At 46.4% G+C, this 25423-nt stretch overlaps 1 protein-coding gene and 1 long non-coding RNA gene across 5 annotated transcripts; both read right to left on the reverse strand.

Moving 5' to 3' along the window:
• Positions 1-5534: 5534 nt before the first annotated feature.
• On the reverse strand, positions 5535-24177 carry si:ch1073-15f19.2 (hemicentin-2). 4 transcript variants are annotated; one of them, XM_035435140.1, is made up of 11 exons: positions 24029-24177; positions 22629-23000; positions 20745-21095; positions 18824-19186; positions 11760-11878; positions 11439-11580; positions 10650-10765; positions 8666-8807; positions 7179-7571; positions 6694-6796; positions 5535-6016 (listed from the first exon to the last, which is right to left on the reverse strand). In XM_035435140.1, exons 1-11 carry the CDS (start codon positions 24087-24089, stop codon positions 5890-5892), a joined length of 2289 nt encoding a protein of 762 aa, XP_035291031.1. In that variant the 5' UTR covers positions 24090-24177; the 3' UTR covers positions 5535-5889. The 4 variants fall into 4 exon arrangements, with proteins under 4 accessions (XP_035291031.1, XP_035291029.1, XP_035291033.1 ...); XM_035435138.1 differs by having other exon boundaries at positions 18824-19195; XM_035435142.1 differs by having other exon boundaries at positions 5536-6016; positions 18824-19174.
• LOC118236626 lies at positions 17306-18382 on the reverse strand. Its single transcript, XR_004767058.1, has 3 exons — positions 18249-18382; positions 17725-17840; positions 17306-17321 (listed from the first exon to the last, which is right to left on the reverse strand). It is a non-coding gene; the product is annotated as an uncharacterized LOC118236626 (long non-coding RNA).
• Positions 24178-25423: the final 1246 nt, after the last annotated feature.

The raw sequence follows: 25423 nt of genomic DNA on the forward strand, positions 1-25423 counted from the left end.
TTCAGTCCATTGTCTGCAAGAAAATGGTTTACAGGCAACCCAATGCTATAGCTTTAAAGACAGATGGTATAATCTGTAGTCTGTTTTATTATTGTTATTATTATTATTATTATTATTATTATTATTATTATTATTAATAATAATCTATTTATTTATTTGTATTGATAATGCTCCAGTCTCAAGGAACCAAGTGTGTGCGCAAAAGAGAATGAATTACGCGAAAACAAGAGCCATATTATACTGCGAGTCACCCTGGATGAGAACGCCTGCTAAATGAATGCAATGCAATTAAATGCTACGCTATGCAATGTAATGCAATGTCACGTAATGTGAATGCAGTGTTGTAATGCTGTAACGTAGCTTACCTCAGTGCATATTTACAAAGTGGACGGAGACGGTTTCAGTAACAAGCGCGTTTTCTGCGGAGAGACAAAATAGGCTACGTAACACCGTCAGCATCACAAATTCACATAAACTGCTGAATTCCTCTGATCACCGTTGCGTGAATGTTATCCCACCGTGATGACAGTTGGCAGAACTTTTTCTGATTATGTTAACAAATTTTAAAGTTTTAGTTAATTTTATGACTGAGGACTGTACCTGATTCAATCTTGATAAAATTGGGCCAATTAAATGTAATCATGGAATATGGCAACATTATTCAATTGAAATGTTATCACCTTTTTATGCGTATTGTCATTGTTGATGTTGTCATTATAATAGTGTGTACCGTGTATGCCATGCAAATATGAGATGTAAATCTCAACGACAATTTTCCTGGTCGAATAAGGGATAAAAAATAAAATAATAAAATGGATGCAGACACATTATCCATGTCCTCACTTCAACCTCACACGACAATAACCCGCGTTTAGTCAGCAACAAAAGTTGGGTAGGTGCGTCGATTTTAAAAGAGCGGATGAGGTTCAATGCTGAGGTTTTGGTCTCATTACCAGAAACAGTTTCCATGTTAGCTTGGCTACATACATTTTAGTCAAGCGGGTCGTAGCAAATGTGTTCACGTTCATGAAGCGAGCTGTGGGCCCCAGCAGGTTTTGGACCGCCCCCCCCCCCCCCCCCCCCCAGTCTCAAGGGAAAGTCAGAGATACCGTCGTGGTCGCGTCTGCGAGGTAACTTAACTCTTTGTTCATGTGTTCTAGTAAACACTTTTCCCGCCATTATGGACAGTGGCCCTCGGTGATGCCCCCCAAAATAGTTGTGAAAAGAATTCCCGGCATACAGTTATTGAAAACACGTTTTGATGCGACAGCAATGTAGGCCTACTTGTATGAGGTTTGGAGTACTGCGCGCACGTGCAAGCAAATGTTGCAAATGAATTTGCATTTATTCCTTGGACGCACAGCTTTGGCTGAGAATTAATAGCTGGGGGGATTTGTTGCATCATTTTTATATTTCAAAGCACATAGGCTACTACAGTATGCAATATTCATGCTGGTTGTGCAGTTACAAGCCCCTGCACAGTGCGCTCACACTTAAAGCCACACGCCTGTGAAGGTAGCCTATATTTATCGGCGCTATCTTTATTAATGGCTGATACCGGTTTTCTTTTTTTTTTCATCTTGTTTTTTCCACTCTCTCGCGCTGTCTCTGCTGCCACAGTAACCAAAGGGAGGAAACGGCTTCAAACTCTTTTTTTTTGTCTTGGTGCTTAGCAGCGCGCACAAGCTGAAACGCTGCGGATGCTAAAGTGAAAATTCTTCATTAACGAACTCTTTTCAGTTGCTTCTTACGGGGAGGGGGGAGCTAATCTGTATGCGCATCAGCGTTGGTACGCAGTGGAAACAGATAAGAGGGCTGTAATTTTGATGAAAGAACACTGGAAAGCATTACTGCAGATGCGCTCTGTCCACACAGAATCCGGGAAGGATTGTTTGTGAGATTGGCGTCCTAAAAAATCCTGTTGGTTCTATTCAAGCCACAACGGACCATTGGCCCATTGGCAAAGTTCATCCCCAGAGTTTTTGGCAGACGTGTAACTTCAGAGGGTTTAAATTGGGCATAGTGCTGTACGGTTACGACTCTGAACAGTGAGGCCACGAACAGGAATAATCCATAAGTCATTTTAATGCAAGTATGAAATATCAAGGCTTCCGAAGGCTAACTGGTGCACAGTTATGGAATACGCCCCACAGTCCAGCTGAGTGTGACAGAGCTTACTGGCGATTTGTACTGCTCCATAGGAGAGAAAATAAATCAGCAGGTGTGCCGCTCTGTATCACCCTCATCTCAAACTGCTGAAGTTTGGCCGGTGCGAAACTGGTTAGAACTGGGATGGGAGGCCTCCTGGGAGGACTACATTGTGGCTTGAAGTGGCGTTGGTGGACCAGTAGGGGGCGATCTTTCCCCGTGGACCAAATAGAACCCCAGCGCACTGATGGGGGACGCTGAGCTGTAGAATGGGACATTAAACAGAGGTTTTGACTCACTCTGGCCATTAAAGGTCTCGTGCTACTTTTCAGAAGAGTAGGGGGTGTCCCATTTCTGCCCATATTCCTGCCAAAAAAGGAGAATTTGGCTGCCTAATCATCCCCCACCTCTGATTGGCTGAATGATCCTCTTAAATTCCCCACCCACTTTGGTTCCCCAGGTTGTCACTGTGAAAGAGAACTGAGTTCTCAGGTAACCTACCTGGTTAAAGAGAGGCCCAAAAAAAAGCATCAGGGTCAGAAGAACAAACATAGACACTAACATAGGCCTAATTCACGAATAACACGGTTTAATAAATGTTGACAAGTAACAACTAGTATATACATATATACATTACGCAAATGTATATTTTAAATCATGGTTGACTTTGAAATGCATCGTGTCTTTAAAATAGACTCATTTTTTCCTTTGCATTGTTCCAAGTGTCAGGCACCCACATGTCTGACAGGCTAGCTCCCCACCAATCAGGGTGTTCATCCACTGCCTGACTGAAGAAGAAAAAAACACCTTTTATGAAAAATCAGCAGGGCATGCAGAATTAAAGTGGTTTTTTTTTGTTCTTTTTCATTTGATCAGTGACGCTTCTATTCTTGTCGCAGTGGTTTTTGCTTCGGTCCTTAGCCAGTTGGCTCTATAGCTGCAGTGTGCTCCCATCTTTATACAAAGCGTCAGGTCAAACAAATCATTGGGCTAATGGTACTGTGGTGGTGGTGAGCCAAACTAGCTAGCTAGCTAGCCACCGAAGGGCTAATTGTGTTCTGCGCCATGTTGCTTGGGTTGCATTGTGATGTCACAGTAAATACCGACCCCAAAAGGCCATGTGCATGTGTGTTTGTGAAAGGCTAATCGAAGGTTCTTTGTTTTGCCAAAGGAGTGACCATTGCGCACTTCCTGCTGTCTGTAAGCTTGTTTTATTCTTGGGGACTTTCTCAAGTCAATAAATACCATATGAATTAGGAGAATATGTTGTAGTGGACGTGGTTGCCTGTCAGCTGACCCGAGACTGGCTTTGGGTGGTAGAGGATGCTGAACTTGGCCTCAGCCATTGTGAGGAGCACTGATATTTGCATCCTGTCTGTCTGACTGCGGTTTTGCAGACTGCAGCCCCTCTCTCTCTCTCTTTCTCTCTCTCTCCCTCCCTCTCTCTGTCTCTGTCTCTCCTCCTCTCTCTCTTTCTCCCCCTCTCTCTCTCTCTATCTTCCTCCCTCCCTCTCTTTCTCTCTTTCTGTGTTTTGAGGGAGTGGAAAGTCTTTCCACCTCTGACTTGGGGGGAGATTCCAGCTCTGTTGATGTACAGGCATAGAGTGTGAGAGTGATTCCTGGAAAAAAAAGTCCTGAACCACCAATGCGCACACATTCACACATATGCACACACACACACACACACAGACACGTGCACTCACACACACGCACACACATACATACACATCCGTACACACACACTCTCTCACACACATAATTACACAGATACACATCTGTACACACACTCTGACACGCATACATATACATCCGTACACACACATGCTCACACACATATACATCTGTACACACACACACACACTCTCTCTCTTACACACACACACACACACAGCAGGTCGGAGGGGGAATCCTGGACGTGGGTTCCCAGCTCTCGATCCTCCCACATGCTCTGAACTTCCTGTGCGCCCTGCCCAGTCCGTCAGAACTTCCTGTTTCCGTACCTCACCCCTCACTGCACACAATGCCACTCCAACCCATCAGACACGTTTTCTTTCCTCCCCAGACGAGTGGGCCAATCCGTGACCTTTTCACTGCATCCTCCCGACGGCTGGGCCAATCCGTGACCTTTTCACTGTCTCCTCCTGACGGCTGGGCCAATCCGTGACCTTTTTACTGTCTCCTCCCGACGGCTGGGCCAATCCGTGACCTTTTCACTGCATCCTCCCGACGGCTGGGCCAATCCGTGACCTTTTCACTGTCTCCTCCCGACGGCTGGGCCAATCCGTGACCTTTTCACCGTCTATCCCAACAGCTGGGCCAATCCGTGACCTTTTTACTGTCTTCTCCCGATGGCTGGGCCAATCCGTGACCTTTTTACTGTCTTCTCCCGATGGCTGGGCCAATCCGTGACCTTTTTACTGTCTCCTCCCGACGGCTGGGCCAATCCGTGACCTTTTCACTGTCTCCTCCCGACGGCTGGGCCAATCCGTGACCTTTTTACTGTCTCCTCCCGACGGCTGGGCCAATCCGTGACCTTTTTACTGTCTCCTCCCGACGGCTGGGCCAATCCGTGACCTTTTTACTGTCTCCTCCCGACGGCTGGGCCAATCCGTGACCTTTTCACTGTCTCCTCCTGACAGCTGGGCCAATCTATGACCTTTTTACTGTCTCCTCCTGACGGCTGGGCCAATCTATGACCTTTTTACTGTCTCCTCCCGACGGCTGGGCCAATCCGTGACCTTTTCACTGTCTCCTCCCGACGGCTGGGCCAATCCGTGACCTTTTCACTGCATCCTCCCGACGGCTGGGCCAATCCGTGACCTTTTCACTGTCTCCTCCCGACGGCTGGGCCAATCCGTGACCTTTTCACTGCATCCTCCCGACGGCTGGGCCAATCCGTGACCTTTTCACTGTCTCCTCCCGACGGCTGGGCCAATCCGTGACCTTTTTACTGTCTCCTCCCGACGGCTGGGCCAATCCGTCACCGTCTCCATGCAAAAAGGTCACAGTGCAGGAGTGTGAGTCATCGCAGGCTCTGAAAGTCATTTACTCCATCGTAACTCCACCCACTGCCTCTCCAGGTAGCACCTCAAAATGGCCGCCCATGAAACGTCCATGTTTTTGTTTGAACTGTTTGTCAATGGCCACTGCAGTGCAAATAAATAGAGGGGAGGGATAGCTTTGATCCTAACGAAAATGCACACACCAAAAACCCCTTCAGATACAGGATGAAAACCGATCACAGTTTTACACACATTACTGCAGTCAATACCAAAACCAGGTGTAACATTTCAGACGTAGTGGAAGGCGCGGTATTCATATGAAAAGAGAATTAATGACAAAAGCATCATTATATAGTTAAATATATTGTATGTTTATTTAAAATATATAGCATTTACATTTGTAAAAATAGTATCTTTATTAAAATGCTAAAATGTTAAACAGTTCACTGCAGTGTAACTAAAATTAAAAACTAAACAAAGAGATTATTTACAGAGGAAAAAAACGCATATTTGTAACACTTTATGCATGAGGGCTTATTAATGACTCAATAACTGCTTATATGGATTGTAATAAATGGTTACTAACCCTTTATATGGGATTTATTACAGGCAGCACTCTTTTCATACACCATTAGTCCTATGTTAAGGGGTTGTCAGTGGTAACGTCCATATCTTGGCTAAAGACCAAGGTCAGGGGCGGTAATCTCCACACGCCCTGCTTCCCGAGGAAACTCTGATGTCACTTCCTGTAGCCAACATTCCTGTTGTCGCAGGGCTGCTGTATCGTGACGCAGGCGTCCTGGGTTTTGATGGATGTGTATTTCACGGGGGGAGGAGGGGGCTTGAAGGGGGGCGGCATGTCCGTCCTGCCAGAAGGACAGACAGACAGACAGACGGACGGAGGGACAGAGGGAGGCATGGAGACGGATGTTTTTTTTTTTTACACTGAACGTTTTTCTGGTCACAGATTATCTATATCTGTAAGGCGGTCTGTCGATAATGAAGCCACACATGATCTGGGTGAAATTCATTTAACTTTAATTTGGCATACTTTAACTCTTTTAAACACCAGTAGTGCTGTAGACTACTTAGAATTCAGAAAGGAACCTCTATTGTCAACAATATTCAGAAAATAAACTGGCGTGTGATTGTACGTTGCGGTTTAGTAACATGTTTTGTTGACATTTCTCAGGAATATGCAGGTGTGGACTCAGTTTTTGACTGCTTAGAGGTGCATATCTGGTGTTGAGTAATGTGCATCTGGTGTTCAGTAATGTGCATCTGGAGTTCAGCTGTGTGCATCCAGTGTTGAGTAATGTGCACGCACCGTTGAGTTGTGTGTGACTGGTGTTGAGTAACGTGTATCTGGTGAGTAGTGTGTAGCTGGCTTTCAACAGTGCACAGATGTTGATAGATGTTGGATGGACAGACAGACAGACAGGTAGATGGACAGACAGACAGACAGGTAGAAGGACAGACAGGTAGATGGACAGACACACATACAGGTAGAAGGACAGACAGATGGACAGACAGGTAGACTCACCTGCGCTGGACCACGTTTCTCCCGTACAGGAACAGAATCACTAAGAGCAGGAGGAGGATGGGCACCACTATGAACACCACATACCGTCCACTGCCTCTGGGTCCTGGAGACACATTCAATCAATCAGTCAGTCAATCTGAATTTATATGTAGTGCCATTTACACACAGTGGTTCCCAGGCACCCAGACCATATTTTAAGAACAACATGATTCAGATTAAAAGGTCCTTTGAAAGGTTTTAAAAGGTAACTTTGTTGGTCTTTAGATTGAAGATTGAAACAGTTTCTTCATCCTGTGTGAATTTGTATTCAAACTCATCTGATTTAGACGAGACATTCAGAGGAAAGCATACTGCACTGCATAATATTTCAAAAATCTAATATTTTTTTTACACAACAATCCATAACAACATTAACAATATGGATATTGGTGTAGAGAATGTATTTAAATATCTGTGCAACGGCGTATGAACTCTGCATGTCGTACCTGTCTGGCTCACACCAAGGTCGGAGGTGACGTTGCGGCTGCTGTTTGAAAGGCGGGTCGTGGCGGTAACGCTGGTTCCGTATCTCGCGGTGGCTGTGGGCTGTCCCGGGCTCGAGGCATTTTCGGTGCCGTTATTTTCGAACGGAGGCAGCGTAGCGTTTAAAGGACCAGCGTGACCGGTGCTGAAGAGACGAGCAGCGCCGGTGGTGGCATCGCGCTGCGGCGCGCTGGAGCTAGCGGTCCGCGCCGGCGATGATGGGGAAGGGACGCTGCTGGCCAAGCTTTCTTCCGTTGCCGTGGATACGGCAGTGCTCCAGCGGGTGACGCCATGGCTGTTCCCACTGGTTGCGGTGGAGGTGGGAGGGGCCGTGCTTGGCGTGAGGTCTCCAGAATCTGCCATGAAATGAACGCATGGGCTGACTCTCAAAGAAGTATCTTTTAATAAATAAAAGGATTCTGGTGTCAACCTAAGCACTGTACAGTGCCAACACCTAATTGGTGGCATTTAATTAATTATTGCTCTCGATATGTAAATATGAACATATATTATCTAATTAATAAACATGTATGTTGGCATGAACATTAAATCATTAAATTCACGTCTTTAAACGTCCACCAGGTGTCGCCAGAACCACACTGGAATTCAAAGATGTTTCCATGACAACAGCGGGGACAACAGAAAACTTTTGCGGTACAAGACAGGAAGTGACTGTCTGGTTAAAACCACTGTCTGTTTAAATGTTCTCTAGTGACCCATTTACCCAGAAAATGCATGCTGTGCGAGATAGAGAAGGATAGAGAGCAACAGATGTGCACACCAGCAGTGTCAAAGTGGGGGATTTTTACACCACAGCGTTCACAGAAACGTGGCAGAGCTGACGTCTGAAATTCCAGTCAATAAGGCCTCTGACGTGAACTCGCATCTTTGGGAGAAAACGTTTTATCTGAGCAGGAAGGGGGATTCGGGCCATAGTAACTGGTGACGAATGTACACAGGCTGACAACTCTTTGGTATGAGTACACTGAAAGAAAATAATTTTGCAAGCACTTTTATTATTGACAAAGAATGGAGAAAAAAAGTTTCGATAAACCAGGCTGAATTATGAATCCACCAGAGTAATTATCTGGCGATCACTGTTGGCAATGTAGGCATCGTTTTGATATTCTGACCTTTTGACAAATTTGCAGACACTCTTTTAACATGAGGGACATGCATAACCAAGCTTGCTTTCTGAAGCTCACAACTGACTTCAGCAGCCAGATACTGTCGATGCAGCTCAGGTTCTGGGAGCTCAAAAAGCAACTAATCACCTGGGAATCTAACCAGCAACCTCTGAGTTCCAAGCCCAGTTTCCAGACCATTAAGACAAGAGCGTAACTCCAACATTCGATCTAGCGTGTCTTGCACACTAACTTGGAGGCACACAGGACAACACCAAACCCCCACCCCCCCTCGCCTTTCACAGTTCCGCACTGCCCACACGCACCTCTCCGCACGGTTATGTTGAACTCCGTCTGGCGCTGGAGACCTGTGGCGTTGACCACAACGGTCAACACGTACACCCCGGCCTGCTCGCGGCTCACTGGCCAGAGATGCAGAGAACCGGACGTGGAAACCGTCACGTCGCCCTGTTAGCAATGACAAACAGTCTGCGTTTGCATAGCGGCTACCATCCAACACAGCTAGCAAGAGCACAGCATGACAACCAATCTGCGTTAGCATAGCGGCTACCATCCAAAACAGCTAGCAAGAGTACAGCATGACAACCATCTGTGTTAGCATAGCGGCTACCATCCAGCACAGCTAGCAAGAATACAGCATGACAACCAATCTGCGTTAGCATAGCGGCTACCATCCAGCACAACTAGCAAGAGCACAGCATGACAACCATTCTGCGTTAGCATAGCGGCTACCATCCAACACAACTAGCAAGAGCACAGCATGACAACCAATCTGCGTTAGCATAGCGGCTACCATCCAACACAGCTAGCAAGAGCACAGCATGACAACCAATCTGCGTTAGCATAGCGGCTACCATCCAGCACAGCTAGCAAGAGCACAGCATGACAACCATTCTGCGTTAGCATAGCGGCTACCATCCAACACAGCTAGCAAGAGCACAGCATGACAACCAATCTGCGTTAGCATAGCGGCTACCATCCAACACAGCTAGCAAGAGCACAGCATGACAACCAATCTGCGTTAGCATAGCGGCTACCATCCAACACAGCTAGCAAGGGCACAGCATGACAACCATCTGCGTTAGCATAGCGGCTACCATCCAACACAGCTAGCAAGAGCACAGCATGATCACCATCTGCGTTAGCATAGCGGCTACCATCCAACACAGCTAGCAAGAGCACAGCATGACAACCACCTGCGTTAGCATAGCGGCTACCATCCAACACTGCTAGCAAGAGCACAGCATGACAACCATCTGCGTTAGCATAGCGGCTACCATCCAACACAGCTAGCAAGAGCACAGCATGACAACCATCTGCGTTAGCATAGCGGCTACCATCCAACACAGCTAGCAAGAATACAGCATGACAACCAATCTGCGTTAGCATAGCGGCTACCATCCAACACAGCTAGCAAGAGCACAGCATGACAACCAATCTGCGTTAGCATAGCGGCTACCATCCAACACAGCTAGCAAGAGCACAGCATGACAACCAATCTGCGTTAGCATAGCGGCTACCATCCAACACAGCTAGCAAGAGCACAGCATGACAACCATCTGCGTTAGCATAGCGGCTACCATCCAACACAGCTAGCAAGAGCACAGCATGACAACCAATCTGCGTTAGCATAGCGGCTACCATCCAACACAGCTAGCAAGAGCACAGCATGACAACCAATCTGTGTTAGCATAGCGGCTACCATCCAACACAGCTAGCAAGAGCACAGCATGACAACCATCTGCGTTAGCATAGCGGCTACCATCCAACACAGCTAGCAAGAGCACAGCATGACAACCAATCTGCGTTAGCATAGCGGCTACCATCCAACACAGCTAGCAAGAGCACAGCATGACAACCAATCTGTGTTAGCATAGCGGCTACCATCCAACACAGCTAGCAAGAGCACAGCATGACAACCATCTGCGTTAGCATAGCGGCTACCATCCAACACAGCTAGCAAGAGCACAGCATGACAACTAAGCTAATGTGTGCCGTGCATTCTGGTACAAAATGGCTGCCGTGCATCACCCAGGTGGGGGCTGTACATCAGTGGATTTCCACACAATCTCTCTGAAGCACATTGAGATCATGAAAAGGACTGTATAAACCAATCAATTATTATTATTATTATTATTATTATTATCATGAATGTAACTTCTTTAGGTATCTCTAACACATGACCAGTGGACACTGTCTACATGGATACTAGATCCAAAGATGTAAGCTTAGATTTAGGGAATCGTTGAGATTGTGTTGTGTGAGCACAGGACATGGTAACAGCTTTACCTTTCTCCAGGTGTACTGGGAATTCTGGGATGCATTGGCTGCACAGGTAACTGTGACATTCTGGCCAGCAGTAACCTCAACACTGCGGAGGGTGTCGCATTCAATTTCATCAAGATCTTGTTTTGGGGAAAAAAGCACATTTAACAGAAAACATGAAAAGTTATGTGTCATACGGTCAGCTAACTGGGTGGTCTGTTGTACTTACAGGTGACCGTAACTTAGTTATTTGTGTCACACTCACAGTTGACTGTAACTTGGGGTCTGTGTCACACTCACAGTTGACTGTAACTTGGGGTCTGTGTCACACTCACAGTTGACTGTAACTTGGTTTGTGTCACACTCTCAGTTGACTGTAACTTGGTGGTTTGTGTCACACTCACAGTTGACTGTAACTTGGTTTGTGTCACACTCACAGTTGACTGTAACTTGGTTTGTGTCACACTCTCAGTTGACTGTAACTTGGTGGTTTGTGTCACACTCACAGTTGACTGTAACTTGGTTTGTGTCACACTCACAGTTGACTGTAACTTGGTTTGTGTCACACTCTCAGTTGACTGTAACTTGGGGTCTGTGTCACACTCACAGTGGACTGTAACCTGGGGTCTGTGTCACACTCACAGTTGACTGTAACTTGGTTTGTGTCACACTCACAGTTGACTGTAACCTGGGGTCTGTGTCACACTCACAGTGAACTGTAACCTGGGGTCTGTGTCACACTCACAGTTGACTGTAACTTGGTCTGTGTCACACTCACAGTTGACTGTAACTTGGGGTCTGTGTCACACTCACAGTTGACTGTAACGTTGACGGTGGCGCTGTAGTGATGAAAGGACAGGTCAGAGGGCTGGCAGATGTACAGGTTGCTGTCGTCTCTCGTCACGTTGGGCAGCGTGAATCTTCCATCCTCGCTTTTTAAGATGGAGGATTTATTCTGAAAGGAATGAGACACCAGCTTTAAATGACACAGTGTTGTTTCTACACCATCAAAGTTGAATGTTGCACTTTATATTACTTCATATGCAACAGACCCGTGCTGTCAGGGGCCTAGAAGATTAAAATGGGAGGATGTGGAGGAAGAGGAGGATACAGTGAGAGATGAAGAGGGCTGACCTGGGAGGGCCAGAGGAAGTAAGAGCTGGCAGGAGGGGTACTGGTGCAGAGGATGGTCACATCGTCCCCCTCTCTCACAACCCGATTTGGCCACACCACCCTGGCAGAGACCGGCGCATCTGTCCCGGGACAGTTAGAAAACATACCAATCACACACATGCATTTACACTCGTGCATTTACACATTTACACACATGCATTTACACACATTTACTCACATGCATTTACACACATTTACACACATGCATTTACACACATTTACACACATGCATTTACACACATGCATTTACACACATTTACTCACATGCATTTACACACATTTACACATATGCATTTACACACATTTACTCACATGCATTTACACACATTTACACATGCATTTACACACATTTACACACATGCAATGGCGTAGGTTTCGTCTAAACATGGGGGGGGGACATTAAGCGGGGGGGTCTAGCACCCCCCCCCCCCCAGCGTATCCCCTGCGTCCCCCCCTAAATCTACACATATGCACACATGCATTTGCACACATTTACACACATGCATTTACACACATTTACTCACACACACTTACATGCTTTTACACACATTTACTCACATGCATTTACGCACATTTACACACATTCACATGCATGTATTTACACACATTTACACGCATGCATTTAAATGTGCATTTACACACATTTGCACGCATGCATTTAAATGTGCATTTACACACATTTACGTTCTCTGGACAGACGCTGAGCCCGGCGGGGAACTCAAGGTCTGAGCACATTGGACAGACGCTGAGACTCGTACCTGTGACCGTCAGGCTGGTCTTAGCTTTGACCGTCCCCTGGGGGAAGGTGGTGAGCTCGCAAACGTAAACCCCGCTGTCCCACACGCTCACTTCCTGGAGCTCCAGGACGGACCCCTTCAGCGCCTTCCCGGACATCTCCACACTCACGGAGACGTTTGTCCAGTAGAGATATGGCGGTCCGTACGTGGGGTTGCAGATGGCGATCTTCACTTCCGCGCGTCCCTCCATCTTCTTCCACTCGATCTGCAGGATGCTGAGGTTGTGCTTTTCCTGCAGGCAGGGCAGGTTGACCCGCTGGCCCACGGTCGCGTTGATCGAATACGAGCGATCCAACATCCCAAAATGACCTGACAGGAATACCGAAAAACCTGAACACGGTCGACAAGGCCACGGACGTTTTTTAATCATTACAGTACATCACAGGCATTTAGCAGACGCTCTTATCCAGAGCGACTTACACAACTTTTTGCATTTACATTGCATCCATTTATACAGCTGAATATATACTGAAGGTTAAGTATCTTGCTCAAGGGTACAACGGCAGTGCCTTACCTAGGAATCGAACCTGCGACCTTTAGGTTACAAGCCGAAGTCCTTACCCATTATACTACACTGCCACCAGAATGGCAGGCGCACATAAAGACACAAGGAACGTCTACCCTGACCACCATCGTATTTTCAAACAGGGAAATTAAAGTTCTCTCTCCATCTCTCTCTTTCTTGCTGAATCTGAGGTAAAAAATAAAAAGCAAGCACAATCCTGTAGTTCACCAGGACCAGGGCTGGGGACACCTGTCCTAACCACACGTTACTATTTTAACAATTAGCGATTTGCATGATTAGTCTGTCTGTGTCTGTCTGCCTCCTTCCTCCGCCCTCATTTACTGCCGATGTCAGGTTTGAACTGTAGTCCCCCACCAGAACCAGGCTTTCATGTAAACCAAGGATGAGGTCAGATGAATTTAAGTACGAGTTTGACTGCCGTATCACACAGTCTCCCCCCTCTCCCTGCCAGAAGTGTAAAATGCTCAGACAGTAAAAGCGCTCCCCGGTATTGAGGCCCAAACAGCTGGATTTTCTGATTGGCGCAAGTCTTCAGCCAGGAGGCAGAACTGATCGGTGTGTAATCAGCTTTTTTTGGGAGTTCTTGGGTTTTTCAAGAAAAACATGGCGGGTCTTTTACTTTCTGACCCCTGAACTTTCCACCTCTGCTCCCTACATACCTATATATACATATATATGAGAAATGGCAACAAAAAAAAAAAAAAAAATATATATATATGTATATATATGTATTTCACGCAGAACTCATCCGCTGACATACATGCATATTTTAAGACATGAGGAGGAAACGCTGTCAGTCTCGGCCAGCGCCGCGCATCCTCAGAGCGGGTATTGGCGGGTATTGGCGGCTGAACGCGCGAGCCTGGGCGCTCCCCCACTTAGCGGGTGACCTACCTTGGGTGAAGGCGGTGAACAGCAGGAGGCCGATGGCGGTAACGCTCCCGTCCGAAGCCATGTCTGGGGCCGACTCCTCTCCCCCGGGTGGGCCACGAAAGATTGAGACAGAGACAGAGAGAGAGAGAGAGAGAGAGAGAGAGAGCGAGGGAGACAGCGAGAGTGTCTGCCACAGGAAGTCACTGTTTCGTTTCTCTGCAGCTAGAAAAGGAGAGAAAAAAAACCGCAGCGAGCAGAGCTTCACCTGCTGAGAGTCACCCGCACGCTGGCTTTGGCTGTTTCCAGGCAACGCATCATCGTTTCCCGCCTTGAGCGGGCCAATGGGGTCGGGCCTGGCTGCGGTGACAGCTCTTCAGCGACAAGGTGTGCGTCGCTCGTTCCCTCTGGTCGTTTTTTACCTTTTTCTCGTTTAGAAAAAAAGGACAAATCTCCTGAGAATAAAGTGGAGATAAAGTGAATATTTCCATCAGAGCTATTTGCTATCGAGTTGCGTATTTTTATTATTTGGAAATAAAGATAAACTAATGAATATGGGAAGACTTATCCAGACATATCCTGTACTGCAGCATTGGTTTCTGAGTGGAAGGTGGTTTCTTTTTTTCCCCACCAATTGCCCCTGGCTCAGTTAGCCTAGCTGCGGTAAGACTACTTCTCTTGTTGATTCGACTACAGTAAGATGAAAAAAGGGACATGCGAACAGCCTTTTGCTGTCATTCGACATCTTCATGAAATGTAGTTAAAATGTAAGAATACATAAAGGAGAGGATTTGGAGCGGAGACACTCAAATCAGACCCTGGTGACCAGCGGTGCTGCTGCTGTTCCTCCTCCTCCTCTAACGGGGGACTGATTTACACCTGGGGCACCAGGTGAGTGGGACGGTGGGACCTCTGACCAACCAGCGACCGTCAGGCAAAAACAAAAACCAGCGGTGCTACTGTTCCTGTGGGCCTGAGCCCTGGATTACGGAGTTTTAGCTGGATAATTGCGCTGAGTAAAACCTGGAGCACTCCCAAATCTGGAACATGGACTGAAGTGGAATGAGCCGTTCAGGGTTTTACTCAGCGCAGTTATCCGGCTAACTCAGTAATCCTGCTTTCTGAAATGCCCCACCCCCCCCCCCCAGGTTTGAGTATCCCTGTCCTACGAGCCATGATCGAATGTCACTTCTGTGTCAGACATCCATTACCTGCAACTGGGGGTGGGTGGTTCCTCCCCTTCTGCCACAGTGCTTATCCAACACCGCCCCCTGGTGGTGGGTTGAGTGCCCTACATCAGCCACTGGTCATATTTTGAGGCCGACTGAAGAGTCATCTCTTTAACCCATTAATGCCCAGATTTCTGCCAGAGATTTCTTACATATAATCATTTGCACACCCTTCCATATGAACATGTTTTGTTTTTTCTTTTTTTCAATTTTTAATTGTATTTTTCAAGTAATGATGATTGTTTTTAAAGCATGTATTGTCTTCCAGACAATATTCACAGATGGAAAAAGAGTGGTAGAGACCTCGGCAACTTTAGCTGCCCGTGGGCTTGAATGGGTTAAGTTATTTCAAATTAAATTAATGTCTAAAACATTTAAGATACAGCCTTCATCGCTTGAATGGTGTCTGGTGACAAGCTTTACACAGAAACCCAAAACATCGCCATAGTTCTACAAGTAGCCAATAGTCATTCAGAAAGTTACAGCCAATCAATGCTTCTGTTTTCACAGACCATTTAAAAAGAACTTTTTTTTTTCAACTTCACACTTTCAACATGAGTGTATTTCACTTTTACACTGATTTGAAAAATGATGAATGACCTCTGATCATGTGATTCAGCTTTCATGTGCACACCATCTGAATTCTCAAGAAATCCATAGACCAGTGGCAACCAGTTTTCCTGGAGACCTACCATCCTGCAGGTTTTCACTCCAACCCTAATTTGGCACAAATGATTCTACCAATTAGCAGCTGAACAAGACCTCCAGCTGTTGAGTGAGGTGTGAATTGTTAGGGTTGTAGTGAAACCCTACTGGAGGGTAGATCTGCAGGAACAGGGTTGGTTACCACAGCCATGGACAAAGCAGGCCATTCACTACATTAGTTGGTCCAAGCACACAGGGCAGAGGACTGTAGAAGCCAGAGCCACTTTGGACAGGAATATGACACAGCAGTGTTTTTACACTAAACTGTAGTTTAGTGCAGTGACTTTACTTTAAAGGCACACTAAAAAAAAAAACAAAACCAGAACAGAATAAAAAACTTATAATCAAAGACATCTTTGAGGACAAACATTGACATGAAACAGTCTTACTTGATATTTGTTCATTTCTTAATTTTTATTAAAATATCTCTGTACCACAATGCTGCAGAGGGAACATGTTTTAAACATAATACAGAAAGCTTTAAAATCATCTTCCTAAATGTGCTGCCAAATGAAAGATAAAATAAAAAAGAAATCATTTAAAACATACATCATAAAATAATTTCATACAGCCCCAACTGAACAAAGTTTGAAACGTCACAGTGAATATGCCACAGATAGGGGGCGCTCTTTGCTTTAGTGGTCAGTGCAAACCACACTCCTGAACTCCGGGGTGCACAGGTCCAGTTCTGGGGGGGTGGGGGGGGGGGGGGGCAGTGTGTGGGTGCCACTTCTTGTTCTGACCAATAATTCTGGCTGAAATTTCTAGAGCCGTGTACACAGTGTTCACACCCATACTGGACTAAAGTACAACTGCTTTCACCAAGAATGGCACATGTGCAGTTGTAGCTGTCGCTTGTGATTTACTCACAAATATCATTTAAAATTAAAATATAATAGTTCGGCTGATTAAATGCAGTGATGAGAAGAAAAAGTGGCACTCTCCTTCTAGTTCTATTGTCTTAAATATTAGGAAATGATTACCTAACTTTTTGACATCACCACATTTAAACTGGTCCCCATGGAATGAAAGGAGGACCACTTACTTTGTCTCATCACTGCAGTTAAGGGCAGCGAGTCTGGGACAAAATCCCGGAACGGATCTGACCTGGTGTTGCACCATGTTTGATTTAAACTACTGGGCCAGAAAGACAGAGGACCAAGAGCAGGTGTGTGGCCAGGAGGAGAGTGCCCTCCGACCCGGAAGTGACCCGTGGGGTCGTCCTCCCGCGCAAGGCTTGGCCGGAGGAAACACGCAGCTGGACGGTGGCGTTGGCGGCGTCGTCGTACGGGCCAGGTGACGTCCACCGCGGCTGGCACAGGTACGTTCCAGCGTCGTCTTTGGTCACGTTCTGCAACCTGAACTCACCGTCCACGAGCTGCGAGAGGGACTGCTTCTGGAATGGAGCGAGATCACACACGGTCATGGTGCGTGTGTGAGAGTGTGTGTGTGCGTGCGTGTGCGTGTGCGTGTGCGTGTGCGTGAACGTGTGCGTGTGCGTGTGTGTGTGCGTGAACGTGCGCGCGTGTGTGTGTGCGTGTGCACGTGTGTGCGTGCGTGTGTGTGCGTGTGCGTATGTGTGCGTATGTGTGCATGTGTGTGTCTGTATGAGTGCAATACACTGAAGTGTCGTTTTTTTTTTTACATACAAGAGCCAAAAGCTAACTGCATATATCTGCGCAGAGCACGCCTTCTTTTCTCCACGGTTCAGACAGATTTGGTTTGGTTTTTATGGGGGCGTGGTCAGTACATGATCGGTGGTGAGGTGTGTGTGTTGGGGGGTGGGGGGGGGGTCTCACTCTGGGTGTCCAGACAATGTACTGGTCTGCAGGTGGGGTGCTGGCACAGAGGATGGACACATCTTCTCCTTCTCTCACTTCCTCATTTTGTGACATCACCTTTAAGGACAACTGGACTGGATGGATGGAGAAAACGTGCCTTGTTGACATGCAAGCGAGTAGCAGCGCACAGTCATATAGCACACACCCCCAATCACAGATTGTAGAGGCGACATAGCTCAGGAGGTAAGAGCAGTTGTCTGGCAGTCAGAGGGTTGCCGGGTCGATCCCTGGGCGTGTCAAAGTGTCCCCTGAGCAAGACACCTAACCCCTAATTGCTCCCAACGAGCTGATTGGTACCTTGCATGGCAGCCTTTCACCACTGGTGTGTGAGTGTGAGTGTGTGTGTGAATGGGTGAATGAGAGGCATCAATTGTAAAGCGCTTTGGATAAAAGCGCTATATAAATGCAGTCCATTTACCATTTAGAGGAAAGTAGCGGAAAGAGGCGAAGTTTACATCAGGTAGGCTATAACGTAAACAGACCTTCACACCGAACTGTTGTATCCTCGCTTTTCTCTTGGCTGGCCTCGTTCCAAGCTGTGCACGAATACTTAGCGTCGAGAGCGAGTCTTCCGGGCACCGGTAGCGTTTTTTTAAATGCCCCCTCAGATATATATATATTATTGGGGGGGGGGGACAAATGCACGTGTTCTAAATATTGAGGGGGACGTATCCCCTGCATCCCCCCCGAAATCTACACCTATGCACATATGCATTTACACACATGCATTTACACACATTTACTCACGCATTTACACATATGCATTTGCACACATTTACACACATGCATTTAAATGTGCATTTACACATGCATTTACACACATTTGCACGCATGCATTTAAATGTGCATTTACACATGCATTTACACACATTTACACGCATGCATTTAAATGTGCATTAACACATGCATTTACACACATTTACACACATGCATTTTCACACATTTGCACGCATGCATTTAAATGTGCATTTGCACACATTTACGTTCTCTGGACAGACGCTGAGCCCGGCGGGGAACTCAAGCTCTGGGCACATTGGAGAGGCGCTGAGACTCCTACCTGTGACCGTCAGGCTGGTCTTGGCTTTGACCGTCCCGTGGGGGAAGGTGGTGAGCTCGCAAACGTAAATCCCGCTGTCCCACACGCTCACTTCCGAGAGCTCCAGGACGGACCCCTTCAGCTTACTCCCGGACGTCTCCACACTCACAGAGACGTTTGTCCAGTAGAGGTTCGGCGGTCCGTACGCAGGGTTGCAGATGGCGATCTTCACTTCCGCGCGTCCCTCCATCTTCTTCCACTCGATCTGCAGGATGTTGAGGTTGTGCTCTTTATCCTGCAGGCAGGGCAGGGTGACCCGCTGGCCCGCGGTCGTGTTGATCGAATACGAGCGATCCAACATCCCAAAATGACCTGACAGGAACACTGAAAAACCTGAACATGGTCAACAAGGCCACGGACGTTTTTTTTATTCATTACATTACATCACATCACATCACAGGCATTTAGCAGACGTTCTTATCCAGAGCGACTTACACAACTTTTTGCATTTACATTGCATCCATTTATACAGCTGAATATATACTGAAGCAATGCAGGTTAAGTATCTTGCTCAAGGGTACAACGGCAGTGCCTTACCTAGGAATCGAACCTGCGACCTTTAGGTTACAAGCCGAACTCCTTACCCATTATACTACACTGCCACCCGAATGGCAGGCGCACATAGAGACACAAGGAACGTCTACCCTGACCACCATCGTATTTTCAAACAGGGAAATTAAAGTTCTCTCTCCATCTCTCTCTCTGTTGTGTTGGCTGTGTGTTTTGGGTCATTGTCTTGCTGTATGATGAAGTTCCTCCCAATTAGTTTGGACGCATTTCTCCGTAAGTTGGCAGACAGAATGTTTTTGTAGACTTCTGAATTCATCCTGCTGCTACCATCATGAGTTACATCATCAATAAAGATTAGTGAGCCCACTCCAGAAGCAGCCATACAAGCCCAAGCCATGACACTTCCTTCACCGTGCTTCACAGATGAGCTTGTATGTTTTGGATCATGAGCAGATCATTTCTTTCTCCACGCTTTGGCCTTTTCATCACTTTGGTAGAGGTTAATCTTGGTCTCATTATTTATTTATTGTTTAACCAATCAATCTAACAGGACACGTCTGGGCAACAAAAACACCTGTCAGTCACACGTTCCAATAATTTTGCTCACCTAAAAATTGGGTTGTCTGATACAAAAGGTGATATGTTCTAAGTTGTTTAATAAATCTAGATAAAAATACCAGGAAATAAAAGCTGAAGTTCGGATCTGTCCTCTCATGTACATCTTTTGACCTCAAACTCAATTGTCTTCAGTGTATAGCAAAAACAAAGGAATTGTGCCTTTACTGCATCAATTTATGGTGGAAATGTCTTTATTTATGTAAATGAAAACAAAAAATTTTGTTTTTATTGGGGGGGGGGACAAATGCACATGTTCTAAATATTGAGGGGGACGTATCCCCTGCGCCCCCCCCGAAATCTACACCTATGCATTTACACACATTTACACACATTTACACCCGTGCATTTACGCACATTTACTCACAGGCATTTACACACATTTACATGCATGCATTTAAATGTGCATTTACACACATGCATTTACACACATTTACTCACATGCATTTACAAATATTTACTCACATGCATTTACACACATTTGCACGCATGCATTTAAATGTGCATTTACACACATGCATTTACACACATTTACATGCATGCATTTACACACATTTGCACGCATGCATTTAAATGTGAATTTACACACATGCATTTACACACATTTGCACGCATGCATTTAAATGTGCATTTACTCACATGCATTTACACACATTTGCACGCATGCATTTACACACATTTACGTTCTCTGGACATACACTGAGCCCGGCGGGGAACTCAAGCTCTGGGCACATTGGAGAGGCGCTGAGACTCCTACCTGTGACCGTCAGGCTGGTCTTGGCTTTGACCGTCCCGTGGGGGAAGGTGGTGAGCTCGCAAACGTAAATCCCGCTGTCCCACACGCTCACTTCCGAGAGCTCCAGGACGGACCCCTTCAGCTTACTCCCGGACGTCTCCACACTCACAGAGACGTTTGTCCAGTAGAGGTTCGGCGGTCCGTACGCAGGGTTGCAGATGGCGATCTTCACTTCCGCGCGTCCCTCCATCTTCTTCCACTCGATCTGCAGGATGTTGAGGTTGTGCTCTTTTTCCTGCAGGCAGGGCAGGGTGACCCGCTGGCCCACGGTCGTGTTGATCGAATACGAGCGATCCAACATCCCAAAATGACCTGACAGGAATACCGAAAAACCTGAATATGGTCAACAAGGCCACGGACGTTTTTTTATTCATTACATTACATCACAGGCATTTAGCAGACGCTCTTATCCAGAGCGACTTACACAACTTTTTGCATTTACATTGCATCCATTTATACAGCTGAATATATACTGAAGCAATGCAGGTTAAGTATCTTGCTCAAGGGTACAACGGCAGTGCCTTACCTAGGAATCGAACCTGCGACCTTTAGGTTACAAGCCGAACTCCTTACCCATTATACTACACTGCCACCCGAATGGCAGGCGCACATAGAGACACAAGGAACGTCTACCCTGACCACCATCGTATTTTCAAACAGGGAAATTAAAGTTCTCTCTCCATCTCTCTCTCTGTTGTGTTGGCTGTGTGTTTTGGGTCATTGTCTTGCTGTATGATGAAGTTCCTCCCAATTAGTTTGGACGCATTTCTCCGTAAGTTGGCAGACAGAATGTTTTTGTAGACTTCTGAATTCATCCTGCTGCTACCATCATGAGTTACATCATCAATAAAGATTAGTGAGCCCACTCCAGAAGCAGCCATGCAAGCCCAAGCCATGACACTTCCTCCACCGTGCTTCACAGATGAGCTCGTATGTTTTGGATCGTGAGCAGATCCCTTCTTTCTCCACGCTTTGGCCTTTTCATCACTTTGGTAGAGGTTAATCTTGGTCTCATTATTTATTTATTGTTTAACCAATCAATCTAACAGGACACGTCTGGGCAACAAAAACACCTGTCAGTCACACGTTCCAATAATTTTGCTCACCTAAAATTTGGGTTGTCTGATACAAAAGGTGATATGTTCTAAGTTGTTTAATAAATCTAGATAAAAATACCAGGAAATAAAAGCTGAAGTTCGGATCTGTCCTCTCATGTACATCTTTTGACCTCAAACTCAATTGTCTTCAGTGTATAGCAAAAACAAAGGAATTGTGCTTTTACTGCATCAATTTATGGTGGAAATGTCTTTATTTATGTAAATGAAAACAAAAAATTTTGTTTTTATTGGGGGGGGGGACAAATGCACATGTTCTAAATATTGAGGGGGACGTATCCCCTGCGCCCCCCCCCCGAAATCTACACCTATGCACACATGCATTTGCACACATTTACACACAGGCATTTACACACATTTACTCACACGCATTTACACCCGTGCATTTACGCACATTTACTCACATGCATTTACACACATTTACATGCATGCATTTACACACATTTGCATGCATGCATTTAAATGTGCATTTACACACATGCATTTACACACATTTACTCACATGCATTTACAAATATTTACTCACATGCATTTACACACATTTGCACACATGCATTTAAATGTGCATTTACACACATGCATTTACACACATTTACTCACATGCATTTTCACACATTTGCACGCATGCATTTAAATGTGCATTTGCACACATTTACGTTCTCTGGACAGACGCTGAGCCCGGCGGGGAACTCAAGCTCTGGGCACATTGGAGAGGCGCTGAGACTCCTACCTGTGACCGTCAGGCTGGTCTTGGCTTTGACCGTCCCGTGGGGGAAGGTGGTGAGCTCGCAAACGTAAATCCCGCTGTCCCACACGCTCACTTCCGAGAGCTCCAGGACGGACCCCTTCAGCTTACTCCCGGACGTCTCCACACTCACAGAGACGTTTGTCCAGTAGAGGTTCGGCGGTCCGTACGCAGGGTTGCAGATGGCGATCTTCACTTCCGCGCGTCCCTCCATCTTCTTCCACTCGATCTGCAGGATGTTGAGGTTGTGCTCTTTTTCCTGCAGGCAGGGCAGGGTGACCCGCTGGCCCGCGGTCGTGTTGATCGAATACGAGCGATCCAACATCCCAAAATGACCTGACAGGAACACTGAAAAACCTGAACATGGTCAACAAGGCCACGGACGTTTTTTTTATTCATTACATTACATCACATCACATCACAGGCATTTAGCAGACGTTCTTATCCAGAGCGACTTACACAATTTTTTGCATTTACATTGCATCCATTTATACAGCTGAATATATACTGAAGCAATGCAGGTTAAGTATCTTGCTCAAGGGTACAACGGCAGTGCCTTACCTAGGAATCGAACCTGCGACCTTTAGGTTACAAGCCGAACTCCTTACCCATTATACTACACTGCCACCCGAATGGCAGGCGCACATAGAGACACAAGGAACGTCTACCCTGACCACCATCGTATTTTCAAACAGGGAAATTAAAGTTCTCTCTCCATCTCTCTCTTTCTTGCTGAATCTGAGGTAAAAAATAAAAAGCAAGCACAATCCTGTAGTTCACCAGGACCAGGGCTGGGGACACCTGTCCTAACCACACGTTACTATTTTAACAATTAGCGATTTGCGTGATTAGTCTGTCTGTGTCTGTCTGCCTCCTTCCTCCGCCCTCATTTACTGCCGATGTCAGGTTTGAACTGTAGTCCCCCACCAGAACCAGGCTTTCATGTAAACCAAGGATGAGGTCAAATGAATTTAAGTACGAGTTTGACTGTCGTATCACACAGTCTCCCCCCCTCTCCCTGCCAGCAGTGCAAAATGCTCAGACAGTAAAAGCGCTCCCCGGTATTGTGGCCCAAGTTTTTGAAGAAAAACATGGCGGGTCTTTTACTTTCTGACCCCTGAACTTTCCACCTCTGCTCCCTACATACCTATATATACATATATATGAGAAATGGCAACAAAAAAAAAAAATATATATATATATATATATATATATGTATATATATGTATTGCACGCAGAACTCATCCGCTGACATACATGCATATTTTAAGACATGAGGAGGAAACGCTGTCAGTCTCGGCCAGCGCTGTGCATCCTCGGAGCGGGTATTAGTGGGTATTGGCGGTTAAACGCCTGGGCGCTCCTGCACTTAGCGGGTGACTTACCTTGGGTGAAGGCGGTGAACAGCAGGAGGCCGATGGCGGTAACGCTCCCGTCCGAAGCCATGTCTGGGGCTGTCTCCTCTCCCCCGGGGGGGCCACGAAAGATTGAGACAGAGACAGAGACAGAGAGAGAGAGAGAGAGAGAGCGAGGGAGACAGCAAGAGTGTCTGCCACAGGAAGTCACTGTTTAGCAAAGAAGGTGGATAAAAAAACCGCAGCGAGCAGAGCTTCACCTGCCGAGAGTCACCCGCACGCTGGCTTTGGCTGTTTCCTGGCAACGCATCGTCGTTTCCCGCCTTGAGTGTGCCAGTGGGGTCGGGCCTGGCTGCGGTGACGGCTCTTCAGCGACAAGGTGTGCGTCGCTCGTTCCCTCTGATCGTTTTTTTACCTTTTTCTCGTTAAAAAAAAAAAGAACAAATCTCCTGTGAATAAAGTGGAGATAAAAGCGAACATTTCCATCAGAGCTATTTGCTATCGAGTTGCGTATTTTTATTATTTGGAAATAAAGATAAACTAATGAATATAGGAAAACTTATCCAGACATATCCTGTACTGCAGCATTGGTTTCTGAGTGGAAGGTGGTTTCTTTTTTCCCCCACCAATTGCCCCTGGCTCAGTTAGCCTAGCTGCTGTATGACTACTTCTCTTGTTGATTCGACTACAGTAAGATGAAAAAAGGGACATGCGAACAGCCTTTTGCTGTCATTCGACATCTTCATGAAATGTAGTTAAAATGTAAGAATACATAAAGGAGAGGACTTGGAGCGGAGACGCCCAAATCAGACCCTGGTGACCAGCAGTGCTGCTGCTGTTTCTCCTCCTCCTCTAACGGGGGACTGATTTACACCTGGGGCACCAGGTGAGTGGGACGGTGGGACCTCTGACCAACCAGCGACCGTCAGGCAAAAACAAAAACCAGCGGTGCTACTGTCCCTGTGGGCCTGAGCCCTGGATTACGGAGTTTTAGCTGGATAACTGCGCTGAGTAAAACCCGGAGCACTCCCAAATCTGGAACATGGACTGAAGTGGAATGAGCCGTTCAGGGTTTTACTCAGCACAGTTATCCGGCTAACTCAGTAATCCTGCTTTCTGAAATGCCCCCCCCCCCCAGGTTTGAGTATCCCTGTCCTACGAGCCATGATCGAATGTCACTTCTGTGTCAGACATCCATTATCTGCAACTGGGGGTGGGTGGTTCCTCCCCTTCTGCCACAATGCTTATCCAACACCGCCCCCTGGTGGTGGGTTGAGTGCCCTACATCAGCCACTGGTCATATTTTGAGGCCGACTGAAGTCATCTCTTTAACCCATTAATGCCCAGATTTTTTCCAGAGATTTCTTACATATAATCATTTGCACACCCTTCCATATGAACATGTTTTGTTTTTTCTTTTTTTCA

This window comes from Anguilla anguilla, chromosome 9 (assembly GCF_013347855.1).
Source record: "Anguilla anguilla isolate fAngAng1 chromosome 9, fAngAng1.pri, whole genome shotgun sequence".
In the NCBI taxonomy this organism is placed as follows: Eukaryota; Metazoa; Chordata; class Actinopteri; order Anguilliformes; family Anguillidae; genus Anguilla; species Anguilla anguilla.